General features: G+C 36.4%; 1 protein-coding gene across 2 annotated transcripts in view; it reads right to left on the bottom strand.

The window, feature by feature from the left end:
- Positions 1-14641, bottom strand: part of LOC139690142 (sialin-like) — a 42195-nt gene that overhangs the window by 593 nt on the left and 26961 nt on the right. For both annotated transcript variants that reach the window (XM_071587400.1, XM_071587401.1), the window contains 8 exons: positions 9390-9601; positions 9071-9307; positions 8841-8928; positions 7387-7604; positions 5974-6123; positions 4601-4733; positions 4222-4463; positions 880-1021 (listed from right to left, as the gene is read on the bottom strand). In XM_071587400.1, coding sequence (XP_071443501.1) covers positions 880-1021; positions 4222-4463; positions 4601-4733; positions 5974-6123; positions 7387-7604; positions 8841-8928; positions 9071-9307; positions 9390-9601 — 1422 coding nt within the window. The remainder of the gene's footprint in view (positions 1-879; positions 1022-4221; positions 4464-4600; positions 4734-5973; positions 6124-7386; positions 7605-8840; positions 8929-9070; positions 9308-9389; positions 9602-14641) is intronic.

The following is a 14641-nucleotide window of genomic DNA, read 5'->3' as shown; positions in this document are numbered from 1 at the left end:
TAAACCCCCCGCAGATATAGCAGTGTAATTTACATTTGCTCGATAGCTGAAGGGTTAAGGGCATCGGCCCAGCAAGTTGAAGATCCATGGTTCAACTGCCGATCAAGGAATCTTTTTTGCACTTGTGATCTGCTCGATTCTACCGTCCCCACCGTTGGTGTGTTTTTCTTTAAATATGTTCCTATCCCTGTTCCTTATATCCATTTCAATGTATGCATATGTGGGTACGTGTATGTATATACTTGTATGTAACCATATACTTGTGTGAAATAAATGAAAAACTCCAATAGCCGTTAACAGTTTACCTTTCTAAACAAAGGACAAATAAGAGTAGTTGGCAAACGCCTCAAGTCAAGGATGGGGTAAAGGTAAAAAGGAAAGGGATAAGAAAGGTGAATACGTATCTTTCGGCCACAAAGTAGCACTCTTCAGCATACTGAAGGTGAATCGTCACGGCAACAATAGTTGAAGTGAGAAAGGGTAAGGGCATTCCAAAAGGATATATATAGTGTGAAATATGGGGGGAGAGGGTTTTGGGGTGGGTCAAAAGGACGGGAGCCAATAGACTAAGTTGATAGTTGAGGAGTTTGAAAAGATAGGTTATGTAGTGAAGGGGAGGGGGCATTGCACAATCAAGAAAATGACTGTTGGAAAGAGAGGAGAGGGGAAGCTTAGCACAAACGTTGGGCATATATAAAAATGTGCTTATATATATAGAAATATATATAGTGTAATTTATACATATACGTTAGTCATCTATTAATTGATCAAAAAAGCAACTTGCAAATTCTAGTTAATCCTCTTTGGCATAAAGGGAGTTATGGTGACGTTTATGGAAAAACTGAACAGAAGTATGATGTTAGGAGGTAATAATTCTACCTTTTGTTATCTCTGGTGGGCTGGTGTCATAATTGTTCCATATCTGCGTTTCTCCAGAAACTGTAGCCACAAAAACAGCGTTTGTAATCATTAAGATTGCTATTGAAATATAGAACACAGTTCTCCATTCTTCCAGGGTGTGCTGAAAAATAAATTTTGACTATTTAGTTACTCAGTAATGTTAAGTCCCTTAGAAAATATTTGTATAATAATAGGATGAATATGGTACCAACAATTATTTTCTTAGTTGGTTTCAAGTACGTGTAAAAGATGAAATAATGAAAAATACTGTTTAATAAAATACCAGTATAATATAAAACTAATCCTATCTGATAAGCATATCACAAAAAATATCAACAAACACATTCAATACCTAATTAATAAGTGCGTGTATTACTTGTATGTTACATATCTAATATTATTAAAATTAGGGATTCCTTAATGTTGGTAGCTCTTCAGTAATGAGAAATATGAAAGTAATATTATAAATGTTTAACTTATTTTGTCATTTCCTGTAACATTAATAAAACTGCCATTATCAAATGTTGATCAAGACCTTTATATGCATTATGATAAGGAACCAATAGATAATGCAACATTATACATAAATCAGTACATATGTATAAGTGAATGAGTGAATTAATATACACCATTTGAAAAAGAGAATAAATAGAAGGTCATGGAATGGCAATTGATTAAATTGAAAATGAATTTAAATATATGCCAAAAATGTAGCTTCAGTACACAGGGTTCATAATAAAAGTAACGTGGATTCTCAGGAAAAAATAGATCATACTTGTTCAAATGCTTAAAATTCTTCAAAATACTCTCCCCCTACATCAATACACTTCCGGAGATGTGTCTGCCACGCCTGGAGGACATCCTGAAACTCCTCGTTTGGAATGTGTCTCGGGATTATAGTAACATACTTTTGGATGTTTTCCACGGTCTCCCTCCCAATTGCTTTCCTTTCAGCTCTCTTTTCAGTTGGGGAAACAAAACAGTCACACATAGCCAAGTCGGGACTGTAAGGGGGATGGGGGACTAACGAATGATGAAGGATGTGTGGCTTGGGGCATGGTGGAGCTTGACGGTGTCTTTGATGCCAGCCCTCACACGCAACTCAACATTTCAATCTCTTGAGCACCTCCAGGTAAAAGGCTGAGTTGACAATTTCTCTCTGTGGTACAAATTCAAAATGGACGATTCCTTGGACATCAAAAAAGGCAATAAGCATCATTTTGATGTGAGAATTGCTCATTTGTGCTTTCTTGGGGCGGAGGGATCGTTTTATGTGCCACGTGTAGCTACAGAGTTAAGAAAGTCCTGCTGATTTTGAATGAAATTCAACAATTCTTGACCACGAAACTCGAAGTTCGTTCTGGTCTTTGTCAACACTTTCGGCACAAACTTTGCGCAGGCCTTGTGCATTTCCAGATCCTCGGTCACTATTCCATGTACCGCAAATGTGGACATGTGAAGGGTGTCAGCAATTTGCTGGATACTCAATGGACGATTGGAATGCAAAACTTTGCGCACACGATTCACATTTCTGTCGGTTCTGGCCGTTGTTGGGCGTCTAGTATGGGGTTTGTCGGCAACCTCCTCGCGGTCCTCCTTGAGTGCCTTGTGCCACCTCCCGGGCTGTGACCTTGAATTACAGTCATCCTCGAAGGCCTTTGAAGCATCTGGAATGTTTCGGCTGCATTCTTTCCAAGCTGCGCGCAAAACTTGATGGCGTGTTGCTGTTCAAGCGAACGCTCCATCGCGCCGTGTTAAGAAGTCGGAAAACACACTTCATGCAAAGGCACGTCTTTCCACTCAGACTGCTCGTAGCAAACTGGTGACCAGTTGTGCTGGAAGGGGAATGTTGTGAAAAGCAATGATTTGAAATCATCACTGCTGTTAACAAAAATTACTGGCAACTCCATTGCCCATTCTTAAACCTAAATCTTCACAAGCCATAATGAAGCTCCAACTTTTGTTTTACCAGCAAGGTTTCTTGGATAGTTCTATAATAATATATCCCGAAAGAGAGTAGGTATTTATTAACCAATCAAAATTCATTTCACTCTTTGTGCAATGAAATATGTCTTGAAAAAATGAAATTTTTACTGCCTAACTGTACTAATATCAATTAAGAAGACTTGTCTTCATAATGTTATTGACTAAATTTAGAATGATTATGCTTGACACCATAAATTGCAGACTTAATATGAAACTTGAACTTATGTATACTAATTCTCACAGTCAAAACAAGTATATAATGGTTACTGCTTATTCCCATTTCCCAGGGAAGATTCCACATGAGAGGGAAGTTGCTTTTACATGAAATAGATACTTTGTGCAAGCTAAAAGCAGACTCTTTGTTTGATAAGCATATCTCTTTCCACCTCTTTCCTTCTCTCCTTCCTTCACTCCCTCTCCACATTTCTCTTCCTCTCCAGTTACTTGCTCTATGTTAACTGCTCATATTCCTACCTTTTTATTCAATATTATCGCCACCCCTTGCTGGCTCTCTTCCCCTCCCCAGAATATCACTGTATAACTATCACTCCAGTAATCCCTGGAATACTTCACCTTGCACAGCCCTAAAACATCTTTTCTCTCTCCATCTCTCTCTTCATTCTCCCTAATTTTCTTATCCTCAACATTGTCCTAACATTTCAGGTTCCTATTCTAACTAATTCGGTCCTATTCTGTGCTGCTACTGTCAATTTCATTTTACAGGGATTTCATGAGATAAAAACCCACAAGAGCCTTGCCTCCTCCTACCAGAACTCACTTTATAGTGCCCATCATTCAATTTCAGGGATAATTTATTGATTGTATATTCATATACACACATTCAAACGAGAAAACCTGCCAAACAGCTAACACACATATTCATTCACATAGTATTAGGAAAAGGTATAGGAACTCATTTAAAGGGCAAACAGAAATGGTGGGGAAGGTGGAATCGAGCAGATGACAAGCGTAAAAAAGTCTTTTTGAACTTGACTTGTACCATGGATATTTTGACTTGTCAAACTTGAGCTATCAAGGAAACATAAATTACACTGAAATCTGCAGGGGGTTTATGGAATCAAATCCCCCGATTCTTTGACCATGAGATGACATTCAGGACTATTCCACCCACCAAAGGACAAATCGACGAGGAAACAAAGGGAAAGGATAGTAGCAAAAGCAATCATATGACATCATAAAGGATATGAACAGTGCGTTTCGTGACATGCATAGCCAGACCAAGTCAGGGAAGCAATGACTTACTCTTTCAAAGCAAACAAGCACCTTATACATGTACACGCACACATATATATAATACCTATTTGCCAACAATACCTCTGTTGTTAATAATCCAATTATGTATGGAGCTAGTATTCCACAGACATTTCCAACTCCATTTGTTATACCCATTAAGGTCCCTGCATAATTTGGGCTTAGATCTAGGGTGTTGACTTTCATCCCAGGATAGAATGTACCCATTGCACCAACTCCTAAAGTCAAAACTGCAACTACAGCTCCTCTGTGGCATTTGTTCATGTATGTTGCAGCAAGCAGTCCAGCTGCTGGTCCCAATGAGCCTGAATTACAATTCCAATATTTTAGTTTGTAAATGTACTTTCACCATTGATACAAGAATATAACAGCATTCATTGTCGATTCCATAGTAACACATGTAAAAGCTCAACCAGGGAGGAATAAATTATCGATGCGTTACCTGTAGTTGTGAAAATTCTCCGGACATTTGTTGTGGTGAGATAAGACTTTACTAATAGCCAGTCAGCCAGCCAACTGGATAATATTGACACTACCCACATGGCCAAGTAAGGAAGAGCAGACAAATAGCCGTTCTTGACCATTCATAAAAAAAAGGAAAATGGAAATAAACTTTGAAGGTTTTTGTGAGCGTGATGCTTATTTGTTTACATTAAGACTCTTAACTGTTTGAAGTTTTTTAATTACTGCCAGATAAAAAATTCATAAATTTTAAATATGGATGAAATTAAACTAAGGATGTTTTTGCCTACAGCACAAATGATCGCCATCACTCCAGGACTCCAGATATTTTGGTTTGGTGTGATTTAAGGTTCAAAGTTGTTTTTATGCATTTTTAGCTGTGCTACTTAAGTTCCCTCAAAACAAATTATTGTTTGCTTCCAAGAAATTCCATTCAACAAATATTAGCGTATAAACATATTTCCACACTGGTAATCAGTGCCATACTTAGAAATTAAATTTTCTCAAAGTGAAAACTGTATACACTTTCAGAAACCAACCACACTTAGAAATAAGAAATGTATTCCTTACATTTATTTCAACAACTTTTAATTTGATGAGATAGCAATGAAAATCTTATGTTTCAAAACAGGTTCATGATCACCTTCTGTGGTAACATCTCAGGTATCTGGTTATTTGGAGTATTCTCACTCCTGACGGTCCTGATACAAACTTTTACTAAGGTTCACCATTAACCATCATCTGGATGCCACAGCAGGCCCCTCAAGTGAACTTGGCCATAAGCAGTGGAATTTATAAGAGGCATTTGACAGAGTTAATCAAAGAGAGACTTGAGAGAGTGTGGAGTGAATGACCAGTTATTAAAAGTGCTGTGAGCAAATAGCTAGGGGATTGTAACGGTGAATGGTTCAAATTGAAGGATGATAATATCAACTTGGATGTTCAATTTTTTCATAGCTAAATTTTGTGAGAGATGGACAAGTTAATTATAAGGGTTGTATGTACAAATGTAACCATTCTTCTGTACATTGATAATGATACTGGCTAATCATTGATAATGGCTAAGAATCAGAAGATCTGTGGTGGGTCCTGGATAGCTTGTGCTATAACTGAGAGAGTGAAGTTAAGTTCAAGTGCAACAGAACCAATAGTAATTATGTTTAATGAGAACAATGAATAATTATTGCATAATGAGGGAATATGAAAGAATTGAACTAGTGAATGGCTTTGTATACCTTGACAGAATGTTAAAATGTTTTAGGTGATAACTTTTTCTTTATCACTTGGAACATTAGTTGGCTAAACTATATCATCATCATCAGTGCCTATCAAAGAGATGGAATGGGAGCTTACCATAGTGATATTGAAGTGCAGGACATCACTCATATACTTCGGCAAATCATTTAAAAGCATGTAAAAACCCCAGTTATGTCCTATATGGACAGCAATCAACCCCCATAAAGGAACAGATGTAAAGATGGCCCTCCAAGGAGTACCTATTGGCTTCAAAATCAAATAATGCATTAAAATTCAATCATTATTTCATAACCACTAAAAACATAACTGGCAATTGTCATAAAAATAAATGGGTATGTCCATTTAGCTCAACAAATATTTTTCATTATAATAACTATTGGTTGCCATTAAACCAACCCCAAAAAGGATAAACATCAGGCACGTTATAACTCTACTTGGAGTATAGTGCCAATTGCTTGCATATATACACTGGATTGAATTTTGCTGTGTAGATAGCATAAATTGTTTGTACAAGGGGTATTCTGATGGCCTTGTAAATTGAAAATATATGTGTGAAATCATTTATCAATGTAATAAAAGTTCTTTTAGTGGTAGTTTTTGTATTGGAGGCAATTGACAGCCACTGTCATTTGCACCATTAGGGATGGATGGGAAAGCAAGGGTGGAGAGAAACCCAGTAGCCTACTATTGTCAAAAGGTGCCAAGAGGTCCACAGTTTAACTGTATCATTCGATGGACGTCGTACTCCCTCAAAGTGCCCTCCACAAAGCACCTAAAGTAGGGATCGGGATACCACTGAAAACTATATTTGTTGTCTCCAGGATTTTAACCCGGGCCCTCATGGTGGGTAGCCTGTATGTTAGCCACTGCACCATCGCAATCGCCAAAAGTTCTGAAACATATTGAGACTTTTCCCTTAAATCACTACAGTAAATCATTAAACATACATGTACACCATTTCTAGGCAATATTGCATGCTAGAAGCTCTTCATTGCTGACACAGTTCAACAATACAACTTAAACAAACAAAGCTACTGATAATTGTGGATAATCGATCTTTAGAATTACTTATAGAAATAACGTGGTAAAATGTTGAAGTAAACAAATATTCACTGCAGCAATTTTTTTAGAAGAATGGTCCACATAATATAAACTCCAAAAATCAACTCTAAGAAAAATTTTTTGAATGAAGAGTTACGTAGTAGTGAAAATAATTTTTTTTTGTTTCGACTAACTCAAGATAGCAGTGTATGGAAAGATAATGTAATTGATACATTATTTAAGTGTCATTTTACTCTTGTGATTCTGCCTAATGTATATGTAAGAATCTCTAAAATGAAACCCTATACTGATAATGCAAAGGCACTCTACCATAAATTTCCCAATCCTCCAATAACTTGAATATTGTATTTATATGCATTGAGATACATTTATGTTATTTACTTCAATATATGTTGTATTACTATGGCATACAGAGTTGTTATGAAGTTACTACTAAAATTATGGTACCTTAGACTTTTTTTGTGTCCCAAGGCATTCCTCAAGATACTCAAGCTCTTCCTGTGTTGTAAATGGATGTTTTTTTGGATCATCATAGCAAAGTGCCAGCCAGAACAAGTGGAAAATAATACCTAAACCACCAAATAAATAAAAAACATTCTCCCATCCAAAATTTTCAATTACTTTCCCACTTAGAGCCATGCCAAAAACTGTGCCAATCTGGGACCCTAAAAGACAATTACATTAAAGAATTAGCAACAACAATAAAATCCTTATAAGTGGTAGGTATTACACAATCTATTCTTATGTTAAAAAATTTATATATGGCATGAGGCAGTCGGCATGAAAAGGGCAAACCAGCCATGAATTTGAAAAATCTTTATGGTATATCCTAATAATGAAGTTTCCTCATGCTAAGGTATTACATACAGAATGGCTCAGCCTTATCATATGGATTTCAATGTTATTCCAATGCACTGAAAAGTATGTAGCAGTCTGGGAAGTGTTTGAGAAATGTGTAACACTAACGCAAAATCGCCATGAATGTCGCTTTAAAAGTCTCACATTTCACCCAGCATGAGACTTATGGTCAATGCTTGCGGGAAGCTTTTTAAGTGGAGCATCATGATTCCTGAATTAAATTTTTGGTGCATAACTACTATCGTAGAGAGCAGTCATAACAGTGAAGATAGGCTTCAATGAATAATTCATCATTAAATTGTAATAAATATCCATAGAATGGAGCAGTGTGCTGGAGATAGGAACTCAGGCCAGTCTTGCGATGATGTAAAAAACCTCTTAATCTGTTGCTGCTTGATGAAGCAGACTGTTTTTGGTATTGGTGATGGAAAATACTCCAGCAATTTTTTAGACCAGCTGATGAGCATTAGGAGATTATAATTGGAAGAATAATCATCTTCTGGGCTACTCAGTAGTGCAGAGAAATATAAAATAGTGCAGCAGATACAGCAAAACCTAGAATTTATGTCTTTAAATGGTCCAGTAAAAAATACATAAAAGTGAGGTATTGGCATAGCTTCATTTTATTGTTATGTTTGATAAATGAAATATCTTGTAGACTTATATAAAAATGAATAAAAACCATTTCTTTTAAATCAAATATAATAAAAAAAGGCCTCGCTGTAAAATTTTCAAGTATCTATGACATAGGAAAGTCGAGTATATACCATCAGATTTCCTACACGTGCATTGGCATGCCTATTTCAGAATATCCAGTTGCTCAATTTCCAATATTTTTATTTTCTTTCAAACATATTAACATAATATTAATCAATAATACACTAAAATATCTAACATGCAACTAAGATCAGTCAATAGTCATTGCTGAATCTTATTTCTTAAACTCTTTCTTTATTGTAATAAAAGACAGTTTTGTGCTAACCATGCCGAATACCTCAAAAAGTACTTATAATATTATTTATAACACACTTCCACATTCTCACCAGAGTAAACCAATGTTCCCAATATACTTCTTTCATTTGGTGGAACCCAGTTGGCAAGCATATAGTTCATAGCTGGATATGTTACGCCCTGTTTAATTAGAGTTTATTTTAAAAATTAGCAAAAACATATGAATAGCATTTGACTACATAATAACATACGCTGCTTATCATTATGATAACTCATGATAGGAGAGATTCATAATCAGATAAAATGAATTCTGACAAGGTACCTCCCCAAGTCCCTCCAATATACGAACTGCTATAAGTGTTGAGCTGCCACCCCAGTGTGCTGCTGCTGGTGTGAGTAACGTTAAAATGGAGGTTGAAAGGATGCCAAAACCAACAAGATGTTTTCCTCCTATTTTTTCAGCCAGCATTCCTCCAGGTAATTGGGTTAAAACATATCCCCAGAAAAATGAACTAAGAATTATCCCTTGAGTTTCTTCATCCCATGTAAACTCTCCTGCCTGTAATTCAAGCAAGAAAGTTTAGGATATCTATACTCACAGTCAAATTTGCATTCATTGCATTCTTCATAGATATACTCACTTTTCCTTTCTCTATTTTACTGGTATTATTCTCAATTACATACTCTTCACATGAACTTGAGTTTAATGTAGTAATAGCATGAACATTCATCTCACTTTTAGTAACCATATCTACAATGGCCACAGAGAGGCAAACTCGCATTGTGTATGCATTTCCAATGGCAAAAAATCCCATAAATGCCAAAATAAAACGCTGTTTGATTCTCTCCAAACCTATTTTGAAGGGAAATAGTTAAATATAGTTTGTGAGGAGTTAATTGTAAAATTAAGTTCAGTTAGGTAAAATGTAATACATTAATAAAAGAGCTATGTTAAAAGTTAAAGCCTGACAATTGATATCAGTTGAACTTTCTCAGATTTAACTTTTGTAAAAAAATAGTAATGATATATTTTTGTTCTGGTAGTCAAGTACATGATATAGGACATAGTTAATAAAGTTAGGAAAAGGAATAAAACAATAATAATGCACAAGAAAAATTACTACATGATACAAAATATCACACAAAAGAAAACATCATACTAATTACAATTTGTCAAGGAATAATTCATCTATACTGAAGAAATACTTCAGGAGTAATAACTTCTTAAGTTCAATTTTATAAGCAGTCACAGTGGACTTATTTTTTATGGCCATTGGCAGCTCATGATAAATAAGTGAGGCTGCCTGATGTGGGCCTTTCTTAGAAATAGTGAGCGGTTGATTTTTCAGGTGCACATTTTCCTGACCAAGTGTCAAGTAATCATGCCCAGTGGAATTTGGTAAATGCAAACATTCTTTATTGCAGGTAAAAAGCAGCGAAATGTGTATATTCAAGGCAGATTCATTAATTTTAGTTCCAGAAATAGTGGCTTTCCTGGGGTCTGATGGCGGCATTCAATATTCCCTTTGCATTCCTTTTTTGCATGGAAAATGCCTTTATTGCTGAACAAGAGTTTTCACGGGAAAGGACTCCATAGGCCAGGGAGGAATGAATTTTGGCATTGTATTCAAGTTTCAAGGTCTCAAGTGAGGTATACAAAGCAAGGTTCCTGATCATGTAAGTCCCAATTGCCATTTTATTGCTTATTTCCATCAACATGAGAATAACTGTCAAGATTTTCACTCAGAGGTAATTCCAAAAATTTTGTGGAACTGTACTGGCATCTTTATGTGAAAAAAATTGAGTAAATCTGTTCTAAGAGGAGGTGGATTTATTTTATTATGAAATCGTAGAAAACGTTTCATTCTCATTTAATAGCAAGTTGCTTGATCTACACCAGTTTGACATGTTTGTTAGAGTATGATGAACAGAGGAATTAACATCTTTAAAATTCTCTCTCGTGCTTAGTGTGAATATATCATCAGCACATATGTTTTTTTATTTCACTATCGGGTAAATAAGTGGACAGGTCATCAATGAATACAATGAATAAAAGTGGACCTAGTATTGAGCAGTGACATACTCCACAATTTGTTTCAAATAGGCTGGACCTAGAAGTACTGGCACCAGACTTAAGCATGAGATTTATCTGAACCATTTATTTATGATTTGAAAGGCAAGATTTTATCCATGATAAAGCATCGCCATTAATTCCAATGCTGATTAATTTGGAGTAGAGTATATTGTGATCTAAAGTATCAAATGCTTTAGATAGTTCAAGAAAAATCACAAGTATCTCTTTTTGATTAGAAATTCCCCAAATTATTTTAATATTAAGTTGAAAGACTACAGTTATGGTTAGCTTTCCCTCTATGAAACCATTTTGAGAAAAATGTATAAGATTGAAGCGGTTTAAATAGTACCCAACTCAATTGTAAAATAGTCAATCAAAAAATCTTAGATACAAAAGAAATGACTTAAATTGGCCTGTAATTTTCTAATTAACTACATAATCCTTTGTTATGAATTGGAATTACCAAAGAGGTTGTGAGTGCCATAGGAAAATGACCTTGACAAAGAGACAGTTTAAAAATATCAGAGAGGAGCTGAGATATAATCTTGGAAGCCAGTTTAATGATTGACATCGGTAGCCCATTATACCCTAAAGACCATTTGTTTTCAAATGTTAGTATGATTGATTCACCTTCTATGGAGTCTGATGGTGGGAGAAACCTTGAGTGTGGACAGTTTATTGAGAAATATGGACGAATAAGTTCATAATTTCTCAAACTTTTGTGTTTTTTTTCAAAAATCATTTATTTATTCATGAATATCTATTTTGTCCCTTCACAGTAATTCCCAATAGATATTTTACACTTGTGCCAACGTTTTTTCCAATCCTCGAAGCAATTCAAAATATAATTTTTTGTGATCTAGTTCAGCTCCTCATTCGATGCAGTCTTTATCTCGTCAATCGTAGCGAAGCGTCGTCCTTTCGTGGGTCTCTTCAGTTTCGGGAACAAGAAAAAGTCACTGGCGCCAGATCTGGGGAATACCGTGGTTGCGGCATCATTAGTGAGTTGCTCTTGGCCAAAAATTCGCGCACAAGTAACGATGTGTGAGCAGGGGCGTTGCCATGGTGCGAAAGCCAATTTTTATTCTTCCACAAATCCGGGCGTTTGCCTCGCGTAAATTGCGCATAACTTGCAGGTGATATTCCTTATTTACCGTTCTACCCTGTGGCAAGAACTCATGACGCACCACGCCCCTGCATTCGAAGAAAACTGTATCCTGGTTGTACACTGCCTTGCACTCTGTTTTGTAAAATGAATATCATTACTTACAGCAACAAACCCATCCCCTTTCAGAATAGGCGCTGACAAGAAAAACTAGGTATAGTGTTTCGATTGTAAGCTTCCTAATATCTTCCACATATTCCCCCCCCCCACGTATTTCACCCCCATTCATACAATATGTCCTGCATGCTCTTCTGTTCAAGCAACGTCTAATACTCTTTGCCAGGGGAAACACTTTTTCAAATGTATCCATGTTTTTTTAGGCGCTATTTCCTCTCATTTCATATATTCCTCTCCCACGTATCTGTTTGGCGATTTAGCTGTCATACATTGTCATCATGACCAAACTAAAGTTCGCACACGTGTATGACCGGTGCATCAAATTCATATTATTTTCTAAATCCATTCACTCCATCCCTTGATGCTTATGATCTTTTCACCCCACAATACTTCTACATTCAAAAAAGAAATGTCAGGAGCGCTGCTTTTGACGGTATGGCAAGCATTAAAATAACTATTATTCCCTTGTCAAAGTCCAATAATATTAGGCGACTCTTCACGCTTCCATCTGTAACTACTGTCATCCGTTACCAAGCGTTTGAAAAAAAAACTTCCGAGTCTGTGGGCGCAGATGCACCATTCATACTGCAGAAGTGGAAACAACTGTCCTTGCAGGTGTGCACTTCTTGAGCGGGGAATACTCCTCACTCCGTTGCTGATTTTCAGGGTCGCCGCCAATATGGTGAGGCGGTTAACTGGGCCAAATGTCACTAGGTCATCATCATCGCAATAAAATGGCTATATGCCAATAAAAATGATATTTTAGATTCATTTAATGAACATGAACTTCCACAAAGTTGAGCCGGGAACAATTGGATATTTTAGATATTTTCAGCTCTTTTCTAGAATAATATCCTGAATGAAAAACTGGATCGGAGTACAATTGGAAGGTGAAATATGATTTTTCTCCATTGTAGTTAAGACAAACGTCGCCCCGCACTTAACTCCATGGATCTCTTTTAGAACACCACGTGAAAAGCTTTTCGTTTGAGGTTAACATTTGACATATGTGGTACTTTAGTCTCAATTTCACAAAGATTGTGTCGGGGTATAATGAAACTACAGACGGCTGCAATCAAATCAGAATTTGATGAATTATATAACTTATGATAGTGCATAGTTTACAAACTGCAAAAAGCTTCATTCGTTGGCAACGGTGTAACAAGTGAGGTTTTCGTTGTATGTGAGAACACCCTCGCACGTGACTGTTCATGCACACGTAAATATATGCCTATATGCGTACAAGTATTTTTTTCCACTAATTACTTGGCAAAATAACTGTTAATTGATTTCCACATTTTTCGGGCTGCGTCCGCGTATGTCGTTTAAATGCACTAGAGTTTCGCCAGCTATCCTACTGGCGTCCTCAGGTCAAGGATGAAAATAAGTTTGTTGTCCCGTCTTATATAGGGAAAATCCGGCGCCTATACCGGGAAATTTCTTGGCCAATCAGCTTCTTTTCATCCTTGACCTGAGGACGCCAGCAGGATAGCTGGCGAAACTGTTGTGCATTTAAACGACATACGCGGACGCAGCCCGAAAAATGTGGAAATCACCTATTCATCGCCGCGGAAACCTGCGAACGAACATAACTGTTAATTGTACTGTAAGTTTTACTTTGCATGAAAGAGTTCAGCCGGACTGAAATTCGTACCATGGCTTCTTCGCTTTGCGGTCGATTGCGCGGACCAATACACAACGGGTTCTGGAAAAATTGCGGCGCGTACTACTGCGGTCCGCTGTTTTATTCCCTACCACGCGAATTTTTATGGATTTTAATCGAACCCATACTAAATACTGTGGATCATTAACCTGTCTTCAATACAACGCACTAAATATAGTTAAAGTTACTTTAATGAATACATGGGCTTTGATCGCAGGTATACATTTACTACGGATAGCTACGCTTTAATTCAAACATTCGAATGATGATGAGTTATGACAATTTATCAACAACTTGATTATGGTGATTTTAAATTAAATAAACAGAAAAATTAGGGACAAAATAAAAATAAAATTTTTTTCTTGAATAGTAATAAAGTAATCAACCATAGAGGATTCGAAAATTTCAAATAATTTTAATGTAACTTGGGAGGTTTCACACACTAAAACAATAGCATTTTACTTAGCAGTTATATCCATGAGGATTTCAAGCTTAACGGTATGGTGAGACTGTTTTTAACCTTGCAAGTATTAAATATTCTAATAAATTAAAAAATAAAAAAGTTATAAATTTCACATCATTATTAGTTTCTAACAGAATTGCGTTTACGAAGTCGGGACTTCGCATAATACGAACATTAGACGAGGCCGACCGAGAGCCTAATGATTCGCTTTTTCCAGCGCTATGCAATTATAATGCTTAAAAGAAAACATGATATAGGAAACAACCAAGGCATCAAAGCCGATGTTTGGTTTGATATTGAGGGTAGAGCTCACCTAAGTACAAAGCCGAGGGTCGATTAAAATTTACATGTAAGGGAAAGGGGGGTGTTCCTTTCCTTGGACCCTTACGATAGGAGACGTCCTTTTAAGAG

The sequence above is a fragment of the Hetaerina americana genome, unplaced genomic scaffold (assembly GCF_022747635.1).
Source record: "Hetaerina americana unplaced genomic scaffold, ioHetAmer1.1.p SCAF_3, whole genome shotgun sequence".
NCBI classification, from domain to species: Eukaryota; Metazoa; Arthropoda; class Insecta; order Odonata; family Calopterygidae; genus Hetaerina; species Hetaerina americana.
This window is presented reverse-complemented; position numbering and strand designations above follow the sequence as displayed.